Source organism: Anser cygnoides, chromosome 4, assembly GCF_040182565.1.
Source record: "Anser cygnoides isolate HZ-2024a breed goose chromosome 4, Taihu_goose_T2T_genome, whole genome shotgun sequence".
NCBI classification, from domain to species: Eukaryota; Metazoa; Chordata; class Aves; order Anseriformes; family Anatidae; genus Anser; species Anser cygnoides.
In genome coordinates, this window is record NC_089876.1 from 60,354,654 (window position 1) to 60,371,741 (window position 17,088).

General features: G+C 37.0%; 1 protein-coding gene across 2 annotated transcripts in view; it reads right to left on the bottom strand.

The window, feature by feature from the left end:
* Nucleotides 1–14,238: 14,238 nt before the first annotated feature.
* Nucleotides 14,239–17,088, bottom strand: part of MTNR1A (melatonin receptor 1A) — a 45,203-nt gene continuing 42,353 nt past the window's right edge. For both annotated transcript variants that reach the window (XM_066996266.1, XM_048078350.2), the window contains one exon: nucleotides 14,239–15,168. In XM_066996266.1, the coding sequence (XP_066852367.1) occupies nucleotides 14,300–15,168 (869 nt within the window). In that variant the 3' untranslated portion in view covers nucleotides 14,239–14,299. The remainder of the gene's footprint in view (nucleotides 15,169–17,088) is intronic.

Here is a 17,088-nt window from a genome sequence, read left to right on the forward strand (position 1 = left end):
GTAAATTTAGCTGCTTAAATGTCCCTTGCCATTTAAACTGTCTATCTCATGCAGACTAAGGACTCTGCCAATATAGACGTCTAGTCTGAGTTGAACCATCTTTTGTGTCATCATTGTCTAAATTTCACCTGGTAGTCTAGAAGCAAAGTTTACAATCTGACAGGCAGGCTCTCCTAAGCGAACAAAATATCAACACACTCACCTTGTTTGCTGATGTAGCAGGTGTTGCTGATGCATCAGGTACCTGAGGGTCATCTGCAGTATTGCTTGCCAGTGCTCAGAGGATTCATGCCTGATTCCCAGTGGTGACATTTTGGTTTCTAATCTCACCTCGCTTCCTGCTTTAGCTGAGGTGAAGTCAGTCACTGCTGTCTCATCACAGTGCCTCTGGGCTGCAGCAGGAGCAGGTGTGCTGCTTGGCCTGCCATGTTTTGCCTGAAAGAAAATGCTGGACTTTAATTGAAAATTGCCTTCCTATTTGTCTTCCATAACAGACTGATCTTATCCATTTTTTTTGTGATCCACATGCTTGTCAAGCAGCAGCCCTCCCCTCAGACCTCACAGAAAATTTCAGTAAATAAGCCACTGCCAAGCCTGTGGTTTGATCATGCTTATGCACTTCTCCATGGGCTGCTCTCCTTACTTACCACTGCTCTTCAGCAGATGCTCGTGAATGCACACCACACTTTCCTGCTCCAGCACTCTGGAAAAAAACCTTAGCCTTCATTTTTAACATGTCCTGATATTTTTCTGTTTTGTGCAAACAGCGACTCTACCGGAAACCACCTGGGAACATTTCTGCAACCATCTTAGTCAAGGTAAAAGGTAATGGCTCAGAAAAATGGCAGAGCCATCTGACATGCAGGTGTATGGGATAATAGTGGAATCAGGCATCTGGACAGAGGGCACTGAATTCCTCTTAAAAGACAGAGAGTGTTGAAGTATTATTATTAAAAGATAGTCATCTGGCAGGGGGCTATCAAGGTAGGTCTGGGCCCAAGCCCCTGAGGTCAGCCATTTTGTTGGCCATAGTGACAGAGGCTCCTGGCTGCAGAGGCTGAGCCATTTATCCCTTCCAGGAACTCCAGTTAGGTAAAGCCGGCCCTCCTGAATACCCTCAAACTTTCAGGACTTTCTGAGGGCCTGAAGCAGCTTGTACACTCACCATATGTGGCTGGCATGGGTTGTGGTTGGAGCTGGTGCCATGTAGCTGAGGCACCAGTTGTCATCCAGAAACGTGGTGAGAGACTTCCAGGGGTGGAGATCTGCACCCAGAGCTTGCTCAGAGCACACAGTGTTAAAACACCCAGGTGAGTCATCCCCTGGGGGGTTGCAAAAGTGAAAACAGCCTTCATAATGCTAAATACGTTTACTGGTTCCTGTGTTCTGCTCTATATGTACTTATATTGTCATGGCGTGCATGTGCTGGAGTAGGTAACTGTATTTATCTAGTGGTTCACTCCACAAAAGTAGAGAGACGTTAATGTAGTGGTGGGAAAGCTTAGTTAGATAAAGACCAAAATTTCATTCTCTGCTGGGTGCAAAGAGCTAAGAATACCTACAAAATGGCTGCATTTAGACTTCGAGTCTGTTTCATCATTCTCTTGCCTCAATGTTGTGTTGAAGTAAAAGCAGGGGATGGTTCAAGATAGGATGCTTGAAAAGCAGTCCTTCATACTGTATTGTATTACAGTCCTTCCTCAGGTTTTTTTGTGTGCTTCACCTTATGAATGAAATAAATAAGCTTCCATGAGTTCTTACCAAATTCTGGTTTCCTTGAGAGGATGAAGCCCATGAAACATTATAGTCATATGCGTTTCAGTTCCTGAAGCAAATTTGCACAGTGTAGGCAAACTGACAATGGCAACATGTTCAGTGGTCTTTGAGACCTTCTATGAGAAGGTATACTGATTTTGGTTTTGTTTTTAATTCTTTCTTTAGTTCTAACGTGCTTCTATATTTTTAAAGCCACTTATTTTATGTGTATATGGAAATGTATATTTTTTAGGTTTGCAAAAGTTTAGCTAGCAAGCTAACAATTGTTATGCATATTTTAAATTATTTTCCTGGGCTGCTTTGGTTTTAATTTCAAATCTATAATTTGGAGACAATGTAAAGGCAGTTATAATACAATCCAAATTAAAACTGATAGTTTTAAAACATACTGAAACTTTCAGAGATGGTTCCTAATCCTGGGACTCTTATGTAAGCAGAGTACAGATAAACTTTGTCAGAGTTATAGAATGTTGTAAAATCCTGAATAATATTACAAAAGCAAATTGACAAGATTCTCATGCTGTACTGGCAAACAGGCCTTCTCTACTAGTTGCTACCCAGGGCTGTCCCCGTGAGTCTTCTTGAAGCACGCTCATGCTTCCAATAGTAGTAAATACTTCCTGAAAGGAAATTTCACCATCTCTGTCTAGCAGCTGCTCTGTATTTTGTACTAAAGGCTGTACAGAGCTGTATAGAAGGGGTGTTTCCTCACTGTTTTGCCCATCCGGATTTGCACATGCCTAGTCATGTGCTGGAAGTGATGTATGAGCTGAACTTAAGTCTTTTCTCCAGGCCTTCCAACTGGCATGTGCTCATGACGACCTGTATGCCTTTTAGGATCTATAGGATCCATGATCAAAACCTGTCAATTCTGTTGTACAATCCTATCTATTTTAATATTACAGATATCCCAGGTGAAAAAACAAACAAACAAAAAACAGGATTTGAAATTATCTAAGGGTTAAAAAAAAAAAAAAAGTTGTTGGGATAACATCCTGGGTTTGTTTTTTTATGAGAAGATAAATATATTTCTATAACTAATATAGATGATTTAGGTGAATATTTCAGTAATAATGTTAGTTTTATTGTGTTAGTATTTTATTTTATTTATTTTAAATGCATTTTATTATTCAAATTTCACTTAGTACTGGATAGCAATAAAATTCTCAGTAAAGTTGGTAAACATAGCATGCAATTCATTCCTCAAACTGCTTCATCCTCCCTAGGATTATTTGCAAATGCTAGGTGAAAGGAATGACCAAGTGGATGTGTTAAAAGATAGAGGGATAGATTCATCCACCTGACTGTTCACAAGCTATTTTACATTCAGATAATAAAGCAACAGTGTAGTTTAGTGAAGCTCATCATTGTGTTGAGTATGGGGGAAGTAGATGGAGGGTGCTTTTTCCTGATTTTCAAATATTTATCTCAGTATAGGTCTTCAAATTTCGGTAGGATTGTGATGCGTTTGTTTGTTTTAACAAACAAACCATTACAGAAGAATATCACTCAAGAAAAAGTAAATGTCTAGTCTTAAGGGTTTTAAGAAAAGATTGAATATATGAGCATAATTGCATCTTAAAGACCTAAAAATGGAAGTCAAATAAAACTACTCTGAAATCATATGTATTTTTAATGACGTTCTCAGGCTTCTGTATGCTATTTCATGGTTTCTGAAGAATTAGGCTAGCAATCATGACTTTCCATGACCCAGGAGACAAGTTGCAGTCTATTACTTTGAACTCTGATTAAGTCTCACTGTTTTTTCCAGAAAGAAATTAAATTCATGGAGTGGATTTGATTAGGGAGAATTTATCCTACAACATTTTAATGTAAAAGCATATTGTATTCGATGACTGGTAAGAGGAACAATTTGTGCTGGTCGTGCCATTTGCTATTGAAGTATAGCCATCTTGGGACTGTAATGCAGCAGTAATGCGTATCAACATTAAACAAATTTGAAAGTACGTGAAAGAAAAGATGTACTGGGTTAGCCCTAAAACAGAGGAGGAACTTTTGATCAGGGAAAATATATTTTCTCAGTCTTGAATTAGCACATAACTTACCTATTCCTTTCATGATGTATCCTTTAAGAAGGAAGACAAATGGTGGTGTTCTGATGATACATTCCATCTGAATGAGACCACACAAAGTCCTCTACTCTTCCAAAATAAAATTAGCCTAGTATTGACTATTGTGACTGGAAGAAAATCATTTAGTAACTCTTGACAAGTTTTCATTGCTTTCTTTTGCTTCTTCTGCAAGATCTGCTGACATGAGAGGTAGTATATTTAAAGAAAAGTAATGGTGCTGTTTGGTATAATTTACTTGCATTATATTTCAGTTCATCTCCAGTGTTAAAGTACTTCCTTTTTAAAGCAGAAAAACAGAAAATTCTAAATTTCCACCTCTGAAATTAGATTCACTCTCCATTGTTGCAAGCCTTGAAAATAAGAAAAACTTTACAGAATCTACTGTCATGACTCAGTTGAAATCTATTAATACCTTGATCCCTAGTATTAGCAGTTTAAATTTGCACTCTCTGTTACCTAGGAAAGAAAATGATTAGGACTACCAGTAAAATGAAACAGGGATGGCTGTTACTAGGGAGGTAGTATGCTCCATGCTCACCAGAAATAATCAGAAAAAATAAAGACCATAAAAATCCTTCTGAGTAATCTTCATTGCCCTAAGTGTAGATGGTGCTTCTGCTAGCACCCAGCCCAGCACAACAAGGTGCCAGAACAGGCAGTATTATACCCCGGAGCAGGAGTCTGCTGGGTCTGCAGAGTAGCCACAGCTGTGGTTACTCAAGCTGGCAGGGACGAGCGTGTAGAAAATCAGGCTGAGATAGAAGGGAAACCCACTGCAGGGTGATTTTCAAGGTAGCAGCCATTCTCTTCTGTTTTTCTACATAGAGCAGCTTGTTGTCTTTGGGGTAACAATGAGTGACATTACTGGTTTAGTTTGTAAGTACTGTTCTCTCCCACATCCATAGAGCACACATGTATATACACACATGCAAAATCCAATGCAAAATTTTCCATTAAGATTTCTACCAGCTAGAAAACATTAGTGCTGCCCATGAAATGAAAGGTAGGATAATATGGGAAATGCAAGTCAAATACTTCAGTGTAGTCCAGTTTATTGTTTGGTGTTGACAAAATAAATATAATTCATATGCTTTTCAAATGCCTTCATCGTTCCCTGTGGCTGTTACTTACTCTTTACTGAAAGCAAACTTAATTTTTATAGCTGCCTTCAATTATATATACCCAGCTGTATCCAAACATACTTGGAATGTATTATCAGGGTTCTCTTTGAACATTTTCTTCTGTCAAAGTAGAAGGAAGAATTGAAATCAAGACCGTCACAGACATATGCTAAATTGTATTTTTCATTGTCATGGAACTTTGTCCAAAGGTTGTGTATGAGGTGAGTATGAACGACAACAACAACAAATAGAAGAGAAGAGAATAGTTCAGTTGGAAGAGACCTATAAAGATCATTGAGTCCAACTGCCTGATCTCTTCAGATCTAAGCAGAAGTTAAAGCATATTCATGAGGGCATTGTCCAAATGTCTTTTGAACACTGACAGGTGTGGGGCATCAACTACCTCTCTAGGAAGCCTGTCCCAGTATCTGACCACCTTCACAGTAGAGAAATGTTTCCTAGTGTCCAGTGTGAACCTCCCCTCGCCTAGCTTTGTGCCGTTCCTGCACATCCTGTCATCAGTTCCTAGGGAGCAGAGGCTGGCACCTCCCTCTCCGCTTCCCATCTCAGAAAGTTGCAGAGAGCAATGAGTTGCCTCTCAGCCTGCCTTTCTCCAGACTGGACAATCCAAATGTCCTCAGCCTCTCCTCACAGGACATGCCTTCCAGCCCTTTTGCCAGCTTTGTTGCCCTTTTTATATTGTGGAGTGCAGAACTGCACACAGTATTCAAGGTGAGGCTGCACCAATGTGAAATGTAGTTGGATAATCACACCTTTTGACTGGCTGGCTAGGCTGAGTTTAATGCATTCCAAAATGCCGTTTGCCCTCTTGGCTGCCAGGTGAGGCTGAAATACAACTCTTTCAAGGGGCTACAGATGCTGCTCTGAATCCCATTATCTTCCCATGCTATCATCATTCTGCCCTTAACTATGCTTACATGATCAGTTTGTAGTAACTAATCTTTATCTTCAGATGTGACCCAATGACACTCTGATGAGTTATTTATGAGAACGCTCAAGAGTCTCTTGGCTTGCCTTCCTAAACATACATACCCATCTGTGCAAAACAGTGACAGTTGGCTTCTTTGATGAGTGTGTTGCTGTTTATATGCAAGCTAGGTCCTAAGTAAGAAAAGTGTGATAAATTACTCTCGTTATTTGAAAGTTATTCTGGAGATTTGATCATATTTTATTTCAAGTTTCAATGCAAGTGTGACTCAACTGTTACTTTGACAACCAGTTGATTTTTTTTTATTTTGAATTCTGCTAGTTGATGAGAAATAATTCATTTGATAGTATTAGCTGTATTATGAAAACATTTCTTTGACATTAAGAAAACATTCTGAGAAGAAAAATTAGAAAAAAAAAAAAGAATTGCTGCTTTTCTGTATTACTAAGGAAAGTTCCGAATTATCTAATTCCTTCAGGATGCTGTACTAATTACTCTGAAAACACTTAATTCGTAACGGCAGTGAAATTATTGTGTGAGACAGATTCTGTCTTTTGATTACTGTTTTCCCAGACAACAGTTTCCTAACAATATGTGAATCGAATGCAAGATCTGTCCTGAAGACATAAAACAGAAACAATAAAAGAAAAAAAATAGGAGAACCCTATTTAGTACCAGACTCAGTGCCTTGCCCTTAGCTTCCCCACTAAGAGCAGATACCTGTGTCATATACCTCTAAATCCATTTGGGATTACAAAATACCTCCTCTGTATCTTCATTGTTCCCTAGGCTTCCCATGACAAAAGATGTCCCAATAACATAGGATGTTTCACTATGGGCTATTACTGTTGTGTTTCAGATGCTTTCTCCTGTAGAATGAGGGAGTGACTATTCCACTACTTCCATCAGACATGCTGTTAAATATGAAAACAAAAGAGGGTTATAAACAAATTTACACAAACAGAAGCAGCACCCATTGTGGTCTTTTCCTTCAGGTTTGGAGGTTTCAGTGGCTTTAAGGGTTGCAACAAAACTTTATAACCTCTTCTTCATTCCAACAGAGAGGAGTGTAGAAACAACCCAGAGGTGCTTTGGAAGGATGGGCACAATAACAAGAAAAAGGGTAGATAGTAGGAAGATTTATGTATAATGACTTGAATCATATTGTCAGTGAGGCTTTTCTACAATAATTAGTTGATCTGGACTTGAAGTTAGTGTGGTTGCAACTGGATTAAGAATGACTGTGGCAGTTTTTATTAGACCATTAAAACATTAATTAGACTAGCAATAAAATCTCAGTTTCATATATAAAATGGGCTCCCTTTTTCTCATAAAAAGCTTTTGATGGTAACATAAGGGATGCTTCCTTACTAACTTAACTATTCCTTTTTTTCTGAGCATTTCCTGAAACAAGGTCTAATTTCTTTCCTTAAAAACTTAGGTAACAGTTACTTATCTTCTGTCAAATGATTCAATATTCAGTGGAATATTTAGTGAATTTTATTTCTCTTCCTGTCACAGATCACATGAGACTTCAAATGCTCCCCTTCTTCTAGTGACTATTTATTTTCTAAGTACAATAGCTTGGTTCCTGATGTGGAGTTAAAAATGGGGGCAATAATGGGATCCATGAGGATTTCAAAGAAATAAAATTATTTTGAAGATTGTACAGCAAGGCTTATATGTAGTGAAGAGAGCCTAGTGGGGTTTTATTCATTTTATAAATTAAAATGCATGTATAAATTATTGATTCCTGAGGGTGTCTATTACTGAAACTGTCGTATTTAGTTTGTCTACAAGAAGGTCTTCAATTGATATCAAACTCCTTGTAAAAGCACAAGTGGACATAATGGATCCTTATGGGGCAGGGACATTCTGGGGTCAAGAATTATGGCATACATTCACTGGTACAGACAGATGGTATAGGGACGGCTGTATGGACATCTAAGCTGTTAGTGCATTCAGAACTGAGGAATGAATGCCCAAGGTCTGAGATAGAAAAGGAGGACAGGCTAATTTTTGAAGGCGGTGAATTGCCAGGAGCTGTCCTGGAATATTGCATTAACATCAAAATTGGCTGCAAAAGATGATCTGTGTGAACATAAATATGAAGGAAACTGTTCATATCCTGTAATATCTCTATCTGTCAGGCTAAGCAAAATTTATGATGAGAGAGACATTGCATGTTATTAAACTACTGGGAAAGTCTAGAAGATAGTGGAAAAAATATTGGCATACTAGCCTTTCCTCCAGTCTGAAACAGAATTTTGGGCTTCTAAGTGCATTACAGTTGGTTTAATGTACCTGTAGCTGCTACGTTTCAGTATGTTGGATGTGAACATCTACTTGCATACAGTATCTGTGGGAAGTGTCTTTTTACTTGAAGGTGGTAAGGCACGCATGTGTTATCCATAGATCTATATAACATTTTTATTTAACTTTTTCAAAGTAATGACAGAGGCCTTAATGGAGTTTTTTCCATTTTCACACTTTCCACTGTGAATTTTTAAGCCTCCAATACTGTCTTATTAAAAAGTGATCAAAAGTATCTTTCCTCTTAGTGCAAGTTAATTATGATGCTTTGATTTTCTTCTGGCCCACGTTTTTTCTGTTGTTATGAAGCCTACTCAGATTTAGTAATTTGCTATTTGAGTGGCTGTCCTGTCCTACTCTACCCTATCCTACTTTCCTAGGATCTGACCATACCATGTTTTTAAAACAGAATTTTTATTGTATTAGCAGTTACTGGTTAGTAGCAAACATTATGAGCAGGCATTTTGTCAAAGTGCACTATGTTCGATTAGTTTTGTTGTTTATAGATCATGCATATTAAATCAGATCAAAGGTCCATCTACCTCAGTATCTTTACTGAGGAAGAGTATGTGGACTGAGGAAGAACAGGGCAATACCACAGTGATGCTTGCTCCAGATAGCATTCCAGTAGTCCTTGCTTTAGGGATTTCCTGGTGCTGACATTGTATTTTGGTGCTTGATAGCTCTATTGAGTCTTCTTCCTGTAAATCAGTGCAATTGTTTTTTTGTATGTCTGCTTAGGGATCATATAGGTAGTGCTTTGTGCAAAACATTCCACAGCCTAAGTTGTTTGCAGAACCAGTTTGGTTTGAACCATAAACTCGATAATCTCATTGTATCACCCAGACTTTAGCATACAGTATGAAAACTGAATATTTGTACATACTGACTGAGTGAAGAGTATGTATTTGAGTAAAACCTTTTTTAGAATCTGGAAGCAGACATGCAAAGTAAAATTCGTGTTGCTATTAAATGAAACTGTTGTGCATATATATACAGTGTAAGCAAAGAATACTTGCAGGTACACCTCCTGTGTCTGTACTGAACATGTCTCTTGGTGCAATTTTCTAGGTATCTGCTAAATAGATACTATTAATAGAATTAACAGTGAAGCAGAATAAAAGACTGCTGACTTTATATATTTACTTAGAAAATGACAAATAATGAGGAGAGTTCCACTGGATGAGGAGGTTTATTTTACAGATATTTAGTAGGCAAATTCATATTCTTCCACAACCTGTGCAGCCAACAATAATGGGTTCCTTAGAAATGAAACAAATACTGCTTGTGTAATACTGTAAAATAGCTATTCTCCATATTAATGAAATCTAATATGCCAAAATCCCCAGCTGACACAAATCAGAGAAGCTGTGCTGGTTTATGTGAGCTGAAAATGAGACCTGTTCATTGTCCCATGCCACTGTTTGGTAGTATCTTCTGGAATACCTGGTTTATATATCCATTAATAACATACTTCTCAAAATATGTATATTTTGGTCAGTGTTTGGTAATAGGGATTGCTTGGTGACTAGTATGTTAGTGATTTTGGAAAATATATTTGGTGATCACCATTATTAATATGTGTATTTCTTTGCTGAATTTATTTTTATTAAAAAATAATAATAATCTAAAGGCTATTGACTTGTACTCTGAGTCTTTTCCACCTTACTCTTCACTGTAGTGTGTTAGACATATTTGAGGTAGGAATAACATTTTTAATGAGTAAATTCATGAAACTACGTAATGGAATTCTTACAGGCAAAAGTTGGAAATGCAGTTTATGGGTTATGAGCTAGGCCACTACTTGATTTTCATTTTATTTTTTCAAGAAATTTGGCTTTTGCACTTGCAATTTCCCAAGCCTCAGTGACAAGATGACAGACATTTGTAGTTCTTAATCATTTGTAAACCGTATTAATGATACTTAGAAAGTGCAGTCATTGGAAAAGAATTAAAAAATAACAGTCGATGTATTACTCCAGTTTGTGAACAAGATGTTTATCTGAGTTTCTATTTTAAATTTGGTTACCACATATACTCATGTGCTTGTGTATTATATTTTAAGGAGTTTTTTAATGATTGTTTTTTAAAGTGCAGTTTAAGGTAAGTAACAGTTCCCTTCAACATGTCAGAATTTATCAGATTTAATATTGTATTGTTTCAAAAGTGGTCCAAAAGAAGAAAAAGGTGTGATATTAATTGATTATAGAATGGTGTGTTATACAGTGCAGTAGAGATTGACTACAATAGTATGTTTATTATGGATGATTCAAAGACTTAATTAGCTTCTAAAATATATAAGAAGAAAAAGAAAAATAGTAAAATCATTGCTGTATCTTATGCCTATTAAAATTACATGTATTTGGTTCATATCTATGTGCTTCCATTAGCTCAGTGGAAGAAGAAAATGTGCAAAGCACTCTCCTGTGAGCTATCCCAAATGAAATAACATTGTTGCTTACACTCACAGTTTAACTACAATAAATACCCTGTTAAATAATATTAATATATTCATTAATATTCTCTCTGCTGATGAAAATGAAATAATGTTTCCTTGTCTATAGGAAGTTTGCAATGAAGATGACGACCAATAAAACCATCTGTCTGTAAGGGTTCAGTTTGTGGTGATATAAGATGACATACGGACTGCCAACGTAGTCAAGGCTGTGATTTAAGAAAAATTCTTGTAGGATAAGCCAAGGTCAATCAGGCTGTAAGTCTTCAGTGTCTTGCATACAGGGGGCTCAAAGATCCTTCACAGAGGTCCTTTGGCTTCATTGGGGCTCAGAACAGAGGTGGATAGGAAGCAGTGAAAGGATGGGTCCCTGTGTGCATGGCAGACTGCCGGGACTTGTGGTTTAGGTTTAAATCTCTCCAGGGCTTATGGCTGCAATGGGACAACTACGCTCTCTACCAGACAGAGCTCTAAGCATTGTACGTGTGCTATGCTAGCCTTACATACAGGGGAAAATTTTGTGACTTGGAATGTAAAAAACACGTCATGGCTCATTCACTTGCACAGAAGCAACTAAATTTGGATAAGTTTCTAGCTCCGTCTCACGATAGTGGAAGGAAAACACAATTATCTTCATCAGTCATTTTTATGTTGACCGTAGGGTCTGATCTGGTGAGGGGCTGACTTACACTGCCTTGTACAACAATGACCTGGCAAGGCTGCTCACTGTCTTACATGAATCACATTGACCCCTTTGAGGGAATAGAAGCCGACTGAAAGAAATCATTGCTACATCAGTGTTCCTTCCCTTTTGCAGTGAGTAGTTTTGCATACCCTGACTGAACCGTATTTCAGAATGGCAGTAAATGAAGAATTAATCTGAAGATGGCATCAGGTATTTCCTTTTTTTTTCATTCAGTTTTATTAATTTAAACTACTTTCTAAAGACTAACCCGCTTCTCTCACCCAAAGAAGAACAAGAGATTAATTTCTTAAAATTATTGCTATATTTAGCAGCGCATAACATCACCAACATGCACATTTCTGTGATTTAGATTAAATACAAATATTTCAAAATGTCAGATCTGAAAAAATCTCTCCATTTTTATTACAGGCCTATTCAATAAAATATATACCTTTGGTATAATAGGTTTTATTGCATATAGCAAACCATTTTCATTATCATCAAAAATATACTTTAGCACTTGTGAATTACAGGGGACTTTAATTCCTCAGATAACCCACAATGTTGGATACAGTATATGAATTGGCTCATACATATGTAGACATGATAAGCATGTACATTTTCTGTTGCCAATGGCAAGTGGAAAATCTTTGAGAATTCTAAATTTACTGATGATTAAGCTACTTTAACTATCTGTATGCTACTTTATTAGATGCATCATAAGACATTATTTTCATTGAAAATATGCTTTAAATAAGGCAAGTTTTGTAAGAATTTAGTGTTTTTTCTTACATGAAGAATGTCTTTTCTGATAAGGTGGTCATGCCTCCCTTCCTATTCTGAAATCAGTTCACACAAAGCGATAAAATTACAGAGCTAAGCATCCTCTGAGGATGAAATCACAGTGAAGAAAGCTGTGATATAATTTATGCTGTTAATCAAGTTGTATCATACCACATCATATGATGATACCACTATAGAAGAGAGCTGGTTATTTACACAGTGGTTCTGACTGGCAAATGTAAACAAAGATGTGTCAAACACCTGGGCAATGCACTGACTGGCGAGTTCAGCTCCAGGTTTTTATGATGTTGTTTGCTAGTTCCATTGTCAACTTGACACGACCACGTGAGAACATGAGGCACCTATTTTTAAGGTAAGAAGCTGGTCATTGACAAAGTGTCAGTGGGGTTTTCAAGTAAATACGAAAGTGTTCCTTTCTAGTTCATTATTAAGTCACAGGGATGCAAATCTATGATCAAAGAAAGAAGAGATACTGTTAGATCTGTAGAGTGTTTAAGGAATTAAATAATATAGAGTGACTGTTGGTTTCTAAGCCATATAAGATCAGGAAAATCTCCAGTACCGCAAGTAATAATTCCAATGAATTACTTAGTCCACTTTTAAATATAGATTAACAGACGTATGACAGGCTATACAGAAACTCTAAGTCCAGTTATCCAGAGCTAAATGCTCCTTCTCTTTAAAGTCAGTTTGAAGGTGAATCCTATTGTTGTCAATTGCTTTCCTCCCCCAGAGGAATTTGTTATAAACACAGATTCATTGTCTCAGGAGTCAGCCTGTCTAGCTGTGCTTCCTCCTTTCACAGTGTGCTTCCTCTCATTGAAAAGGCCCCTGCTGTCTGTGGAAAGTCCACGTAGCAGGTCCTGTCCTAGGAGTCATGTGTTCCTCCTTGTTCCAGTGCCATAAGTATCATCTTCTATTATTTAAATGTGTCCAATTGTTCTAGGTTATTAGACTATTTTCATGATTGTGGTAAACACCTAATGATTATTTTGAAAAGCATATCTATGGCAGATAACATAATAATGTACATGTCTCAGGCTATGCTCAGGAGATTGAGTTGAGAAATATGTCACATGCTTGTTCTGTAAATATTTGTCATTTCCCAGTGTTTAATGAGATTAAGATTCCACTAACCAGACAAACTGTCATCCTCACCCACAGTCCCTCTTAAAAACATTGATCTTCTTGCAGAGATTCAGATATTCCATACTGTACATAAGTGAGAAACAATGGCCCTTCCTTGCTTATGTTTCTAGGAGGTTTGTCCCCAGAATCCCTTCTGGGGAACTTCCCAGTTTTGTGAATTTCTCTCTTCAGAAAGAACGGTATTTTGTATTTCTCTCTCCACTCCTCCTACACCTTTTTTCTTCCCCAAATGGCTTAAGCTGACAAATCACGTCTCTTTTCTTTCCTTCCTGTTTAGCCTCCTGCCTCTGTAGCTTTGAAGACAGTGAGTCAGTCATATTTCTCCACCTAAAAACTGTTTTAAAATTGAGAAGTCAATTGGGAATGCCATTCCGAGGAGGGCTGATGAGGTTTAGCCTCCACAAAATGTATAATCATGTCCATTTTAGGAGCAAAGCAATATAGGTAGAGGTACTTATAAAAAAATCCTGATGACTTTTCAACTAGCTTGATTTCTTACTGCACATTTCCTAATACGCTTCCTAATGGCCTGATTTCATCTTTCAAAATAAGTTCTCAGTGGCTTTAGAATCAGGACCATAGCTTGGCCAGAAGAAGCATGCAGAGAGCAGTGGGAATAATTTTGTGGCTTCTTTTATAGAGCCAGGCAATGTGGATATTTCTGTTTCAATCTATGTCTAGTTCTTTGTCTCCATTTACGAAAAGAAAGAAGTATCCATGCATAATTTGTAATGCCGTTAAGGATGTCACTGTGTTATATGAAAGATACAGCAATGTAGAATCAGGTCTGCTTGTCACGGCTCTGTAACTTGGGTTCCCAGATACCATGCAAAGGATTCAATAAAAGTGCCTTCAGTGTAGAATAGATACTTCACTATGATGTTTAACAGTAGTTCCACTAAAACAGATACTTTATTTGGATGCTGTGGAGGGACAATAACAGGGTTCCAGTTTTCACACAGAGTCCACCTTCACTTGATTGTTGTTTGTAAGCAGCGGAGAAGGTTTACTTTTCACCCTGTCTGCTGCATCATTAGAACTGTCCTGGAAAAAAACTTTTGCTGTACAAAAACTGACAATAATTCTCTTGTATTCTCTTCTGAAGTTCTGATTCAGGAGTCCGTATATGATAGCGTTAAGGCAGCTGTTGAAGTATGCCATGTAATAGCTCGACACAAACAACCACTCTGGAATCTTAGGGATTACAGTTTCTGGGTTGACCGCCACAGCAAGGCCTATAAAGTTCAAGGGAGCCCAGCAGACTGCGAACAGTACAAATACCACAAACATGGTTAGAAAGTTTCTGAAGTCGTGTGGTCTCAGTCTGGGGTTGTTGTCTGGTTTAACCCTTCGTCTCACCTGAATAACAAGGATCCATATTCTCAAGTAACAGAAAGTAACTATGGCCATGGGAAGCAGGAAGTGGAAAAACACGACTGCTATTGTATATGCAGAGCTCACTGACTGTGCAAACGTGCATGAGTAAATCCTGGGGTCATACTGGAGAGACCCCACAAACAGGTTGGGCACGATAGCAACAACTGTTAGGATCCAGATAAGAACAACGTAGCACAAAGAATTCTTGTCACTGTACAGCTTGTCATATCTGAGGCTGTGGCAGATATAGCAGTATCGATTGATAGCGATGCCGGTAATATTGAAAATTGATCCAATGACACTTAGACCCATCAAGAAGCCGCTAATCTGGCAGTGAAGGTATCCCAGGTTCCATCCATTGTGAAACACAGATGTGAGGACCAGTGGATATGGATAGATTGCTACGACCAAGTCTGCAATTGCCAGGCTTACCACAAATATATTTCCTGCAAAATAAATATAAAAAGAGAAGTGTTAGCTTCTCATTTGCTCTCTTCAATCACTTCTGCTCTCAAAACATTAACAACCACCCTTAGTGGAACACTTTAATTAATTTCTAGTTTCCAGGTTGAAGTTAATTTTTGCATATCAGAAATGACACTCATTTTTAATCTAAAGAAGATGCTGAATTTAAACATGCACCATCTAAAAGAGAACTGTCTATGGGTTTAATTACCATGACCTACTATTTTTATCATCTCATTTATTTGGATTCTCCTAATCACAGAGACCCAGAATTCAGATCATATTAAAATATTCATAACTTTAAGATTTAGTTTGGCTTTAAATAGATAGTCTCTCTTGAAAAATCAGCATAAATAAAATGATTGCTAATACATTTCAAAACTCACATTTACCTTCCATATTTAACTTAATTCTTTTTCCTTACATTATCTCTTAGTTTTTCCAGTTCTGAAGTATTGTATTTCAAACTTCCACTAAAGTGACATCTTCTTTTTGTATCTACTGGATAGCACTTAACTAAACCATTGCAATTCATACTTTGGGAAGTAGCGTCATAGGAATTTAAAGTAAGAATTTCTAAGTGTCTTGCTGGACACAAACTAAGTTGTCTTTTCTAAATTGAGAGACATACTCTTCAGTAAAACAACTTATGCCAGGCAATGATCAAGACAGTTCCCACAGACTGCCACATTCTTCTTTGTCTCCTAACTGAAAAATTAAGCAATCATCCATTCTCTTAGTTCATTTGTGAATTAAAGCACAGGGAAATTATTTTAGGTTTTCTTATTTTTTTAGACGCCTCTCTGTTCTTCAAAGACAACAGAACCCATCATAATTACATTCAGTTTGAATAGATTTTTTGAGCATAGATAATATATTTTCTTTTTTTTTTTTTTTAAATACTTTAACAATAATCCACCTGAATACCTCCCAACCATTCTAGTTCCTAAGGAGAAAGTCACAAGATACACTGATACAGCTTTTCTTCATTTTTTTAAAAATAACTACTACATGTATATGTCTATTTATTTGCATCCATATCAACAGAAAGCTATAAATGTGTATATATATATATATAGGTATAGGTATACAAACGGATATATGTGTGTATATAAGTATGCTTGTGTTTGGAATCATATTTTGGAGCTCTGAGATTATTCACTAAAGATGAAATATGAGCTCCTATTGCAACCTCTAAGAAAATATATTGCTAGCTTTAGATGACACAGAATTTCATTAATAATCCAAATTAGCTTTGGTGAACTGTGTTATACATTTATCTTAAGCAGACACAATACAAATAAATTAGAATAGACTTTTAAAAAAGGCAAAAATACCTATGAACTAATAGTGCATTTTAGCTGCTATAATTCTCAAAAATAGATTTTTGTATTTTATCTGGAAATTTAATATTTTAAAATATATATTCTCACACTATACTTATACTGTACATGGTCAGGGAGGAATATTAAATCTGCAAACACCTTCAGACAAAAATATAGCAATTATTTGTCTCAGGATGATAGTTGCCCCCCCCCCCCTTTTTTTTTTTAAATTTTGATACAAGCATGAAATACCATGTATGACATTTATACTTGTGGCAGTTAGGATAAATGGCCTCAGCTAAAAGACTGCTACACTAGTTTTCATAGATGTTGTATCTGTATTTATAAATCTCTCTCTATGGTGTCTGTAGTTGTTTCTTCTTTTTTCCTGCAAATTCACTGCCAGACTGAAATATGCTTATCCTAAAGGCTTTGGCAGAATTCCAGATCATTTCAGCACAAACATCAGAGCTCCTTTAAGCAGAAGAGGACAAGGAAAAAAAACATTGTTTTCAGAATTTACCCTTGACATACTGGCAAGTGATACAAGGATGAATCAAGAGACAAGATGAAACT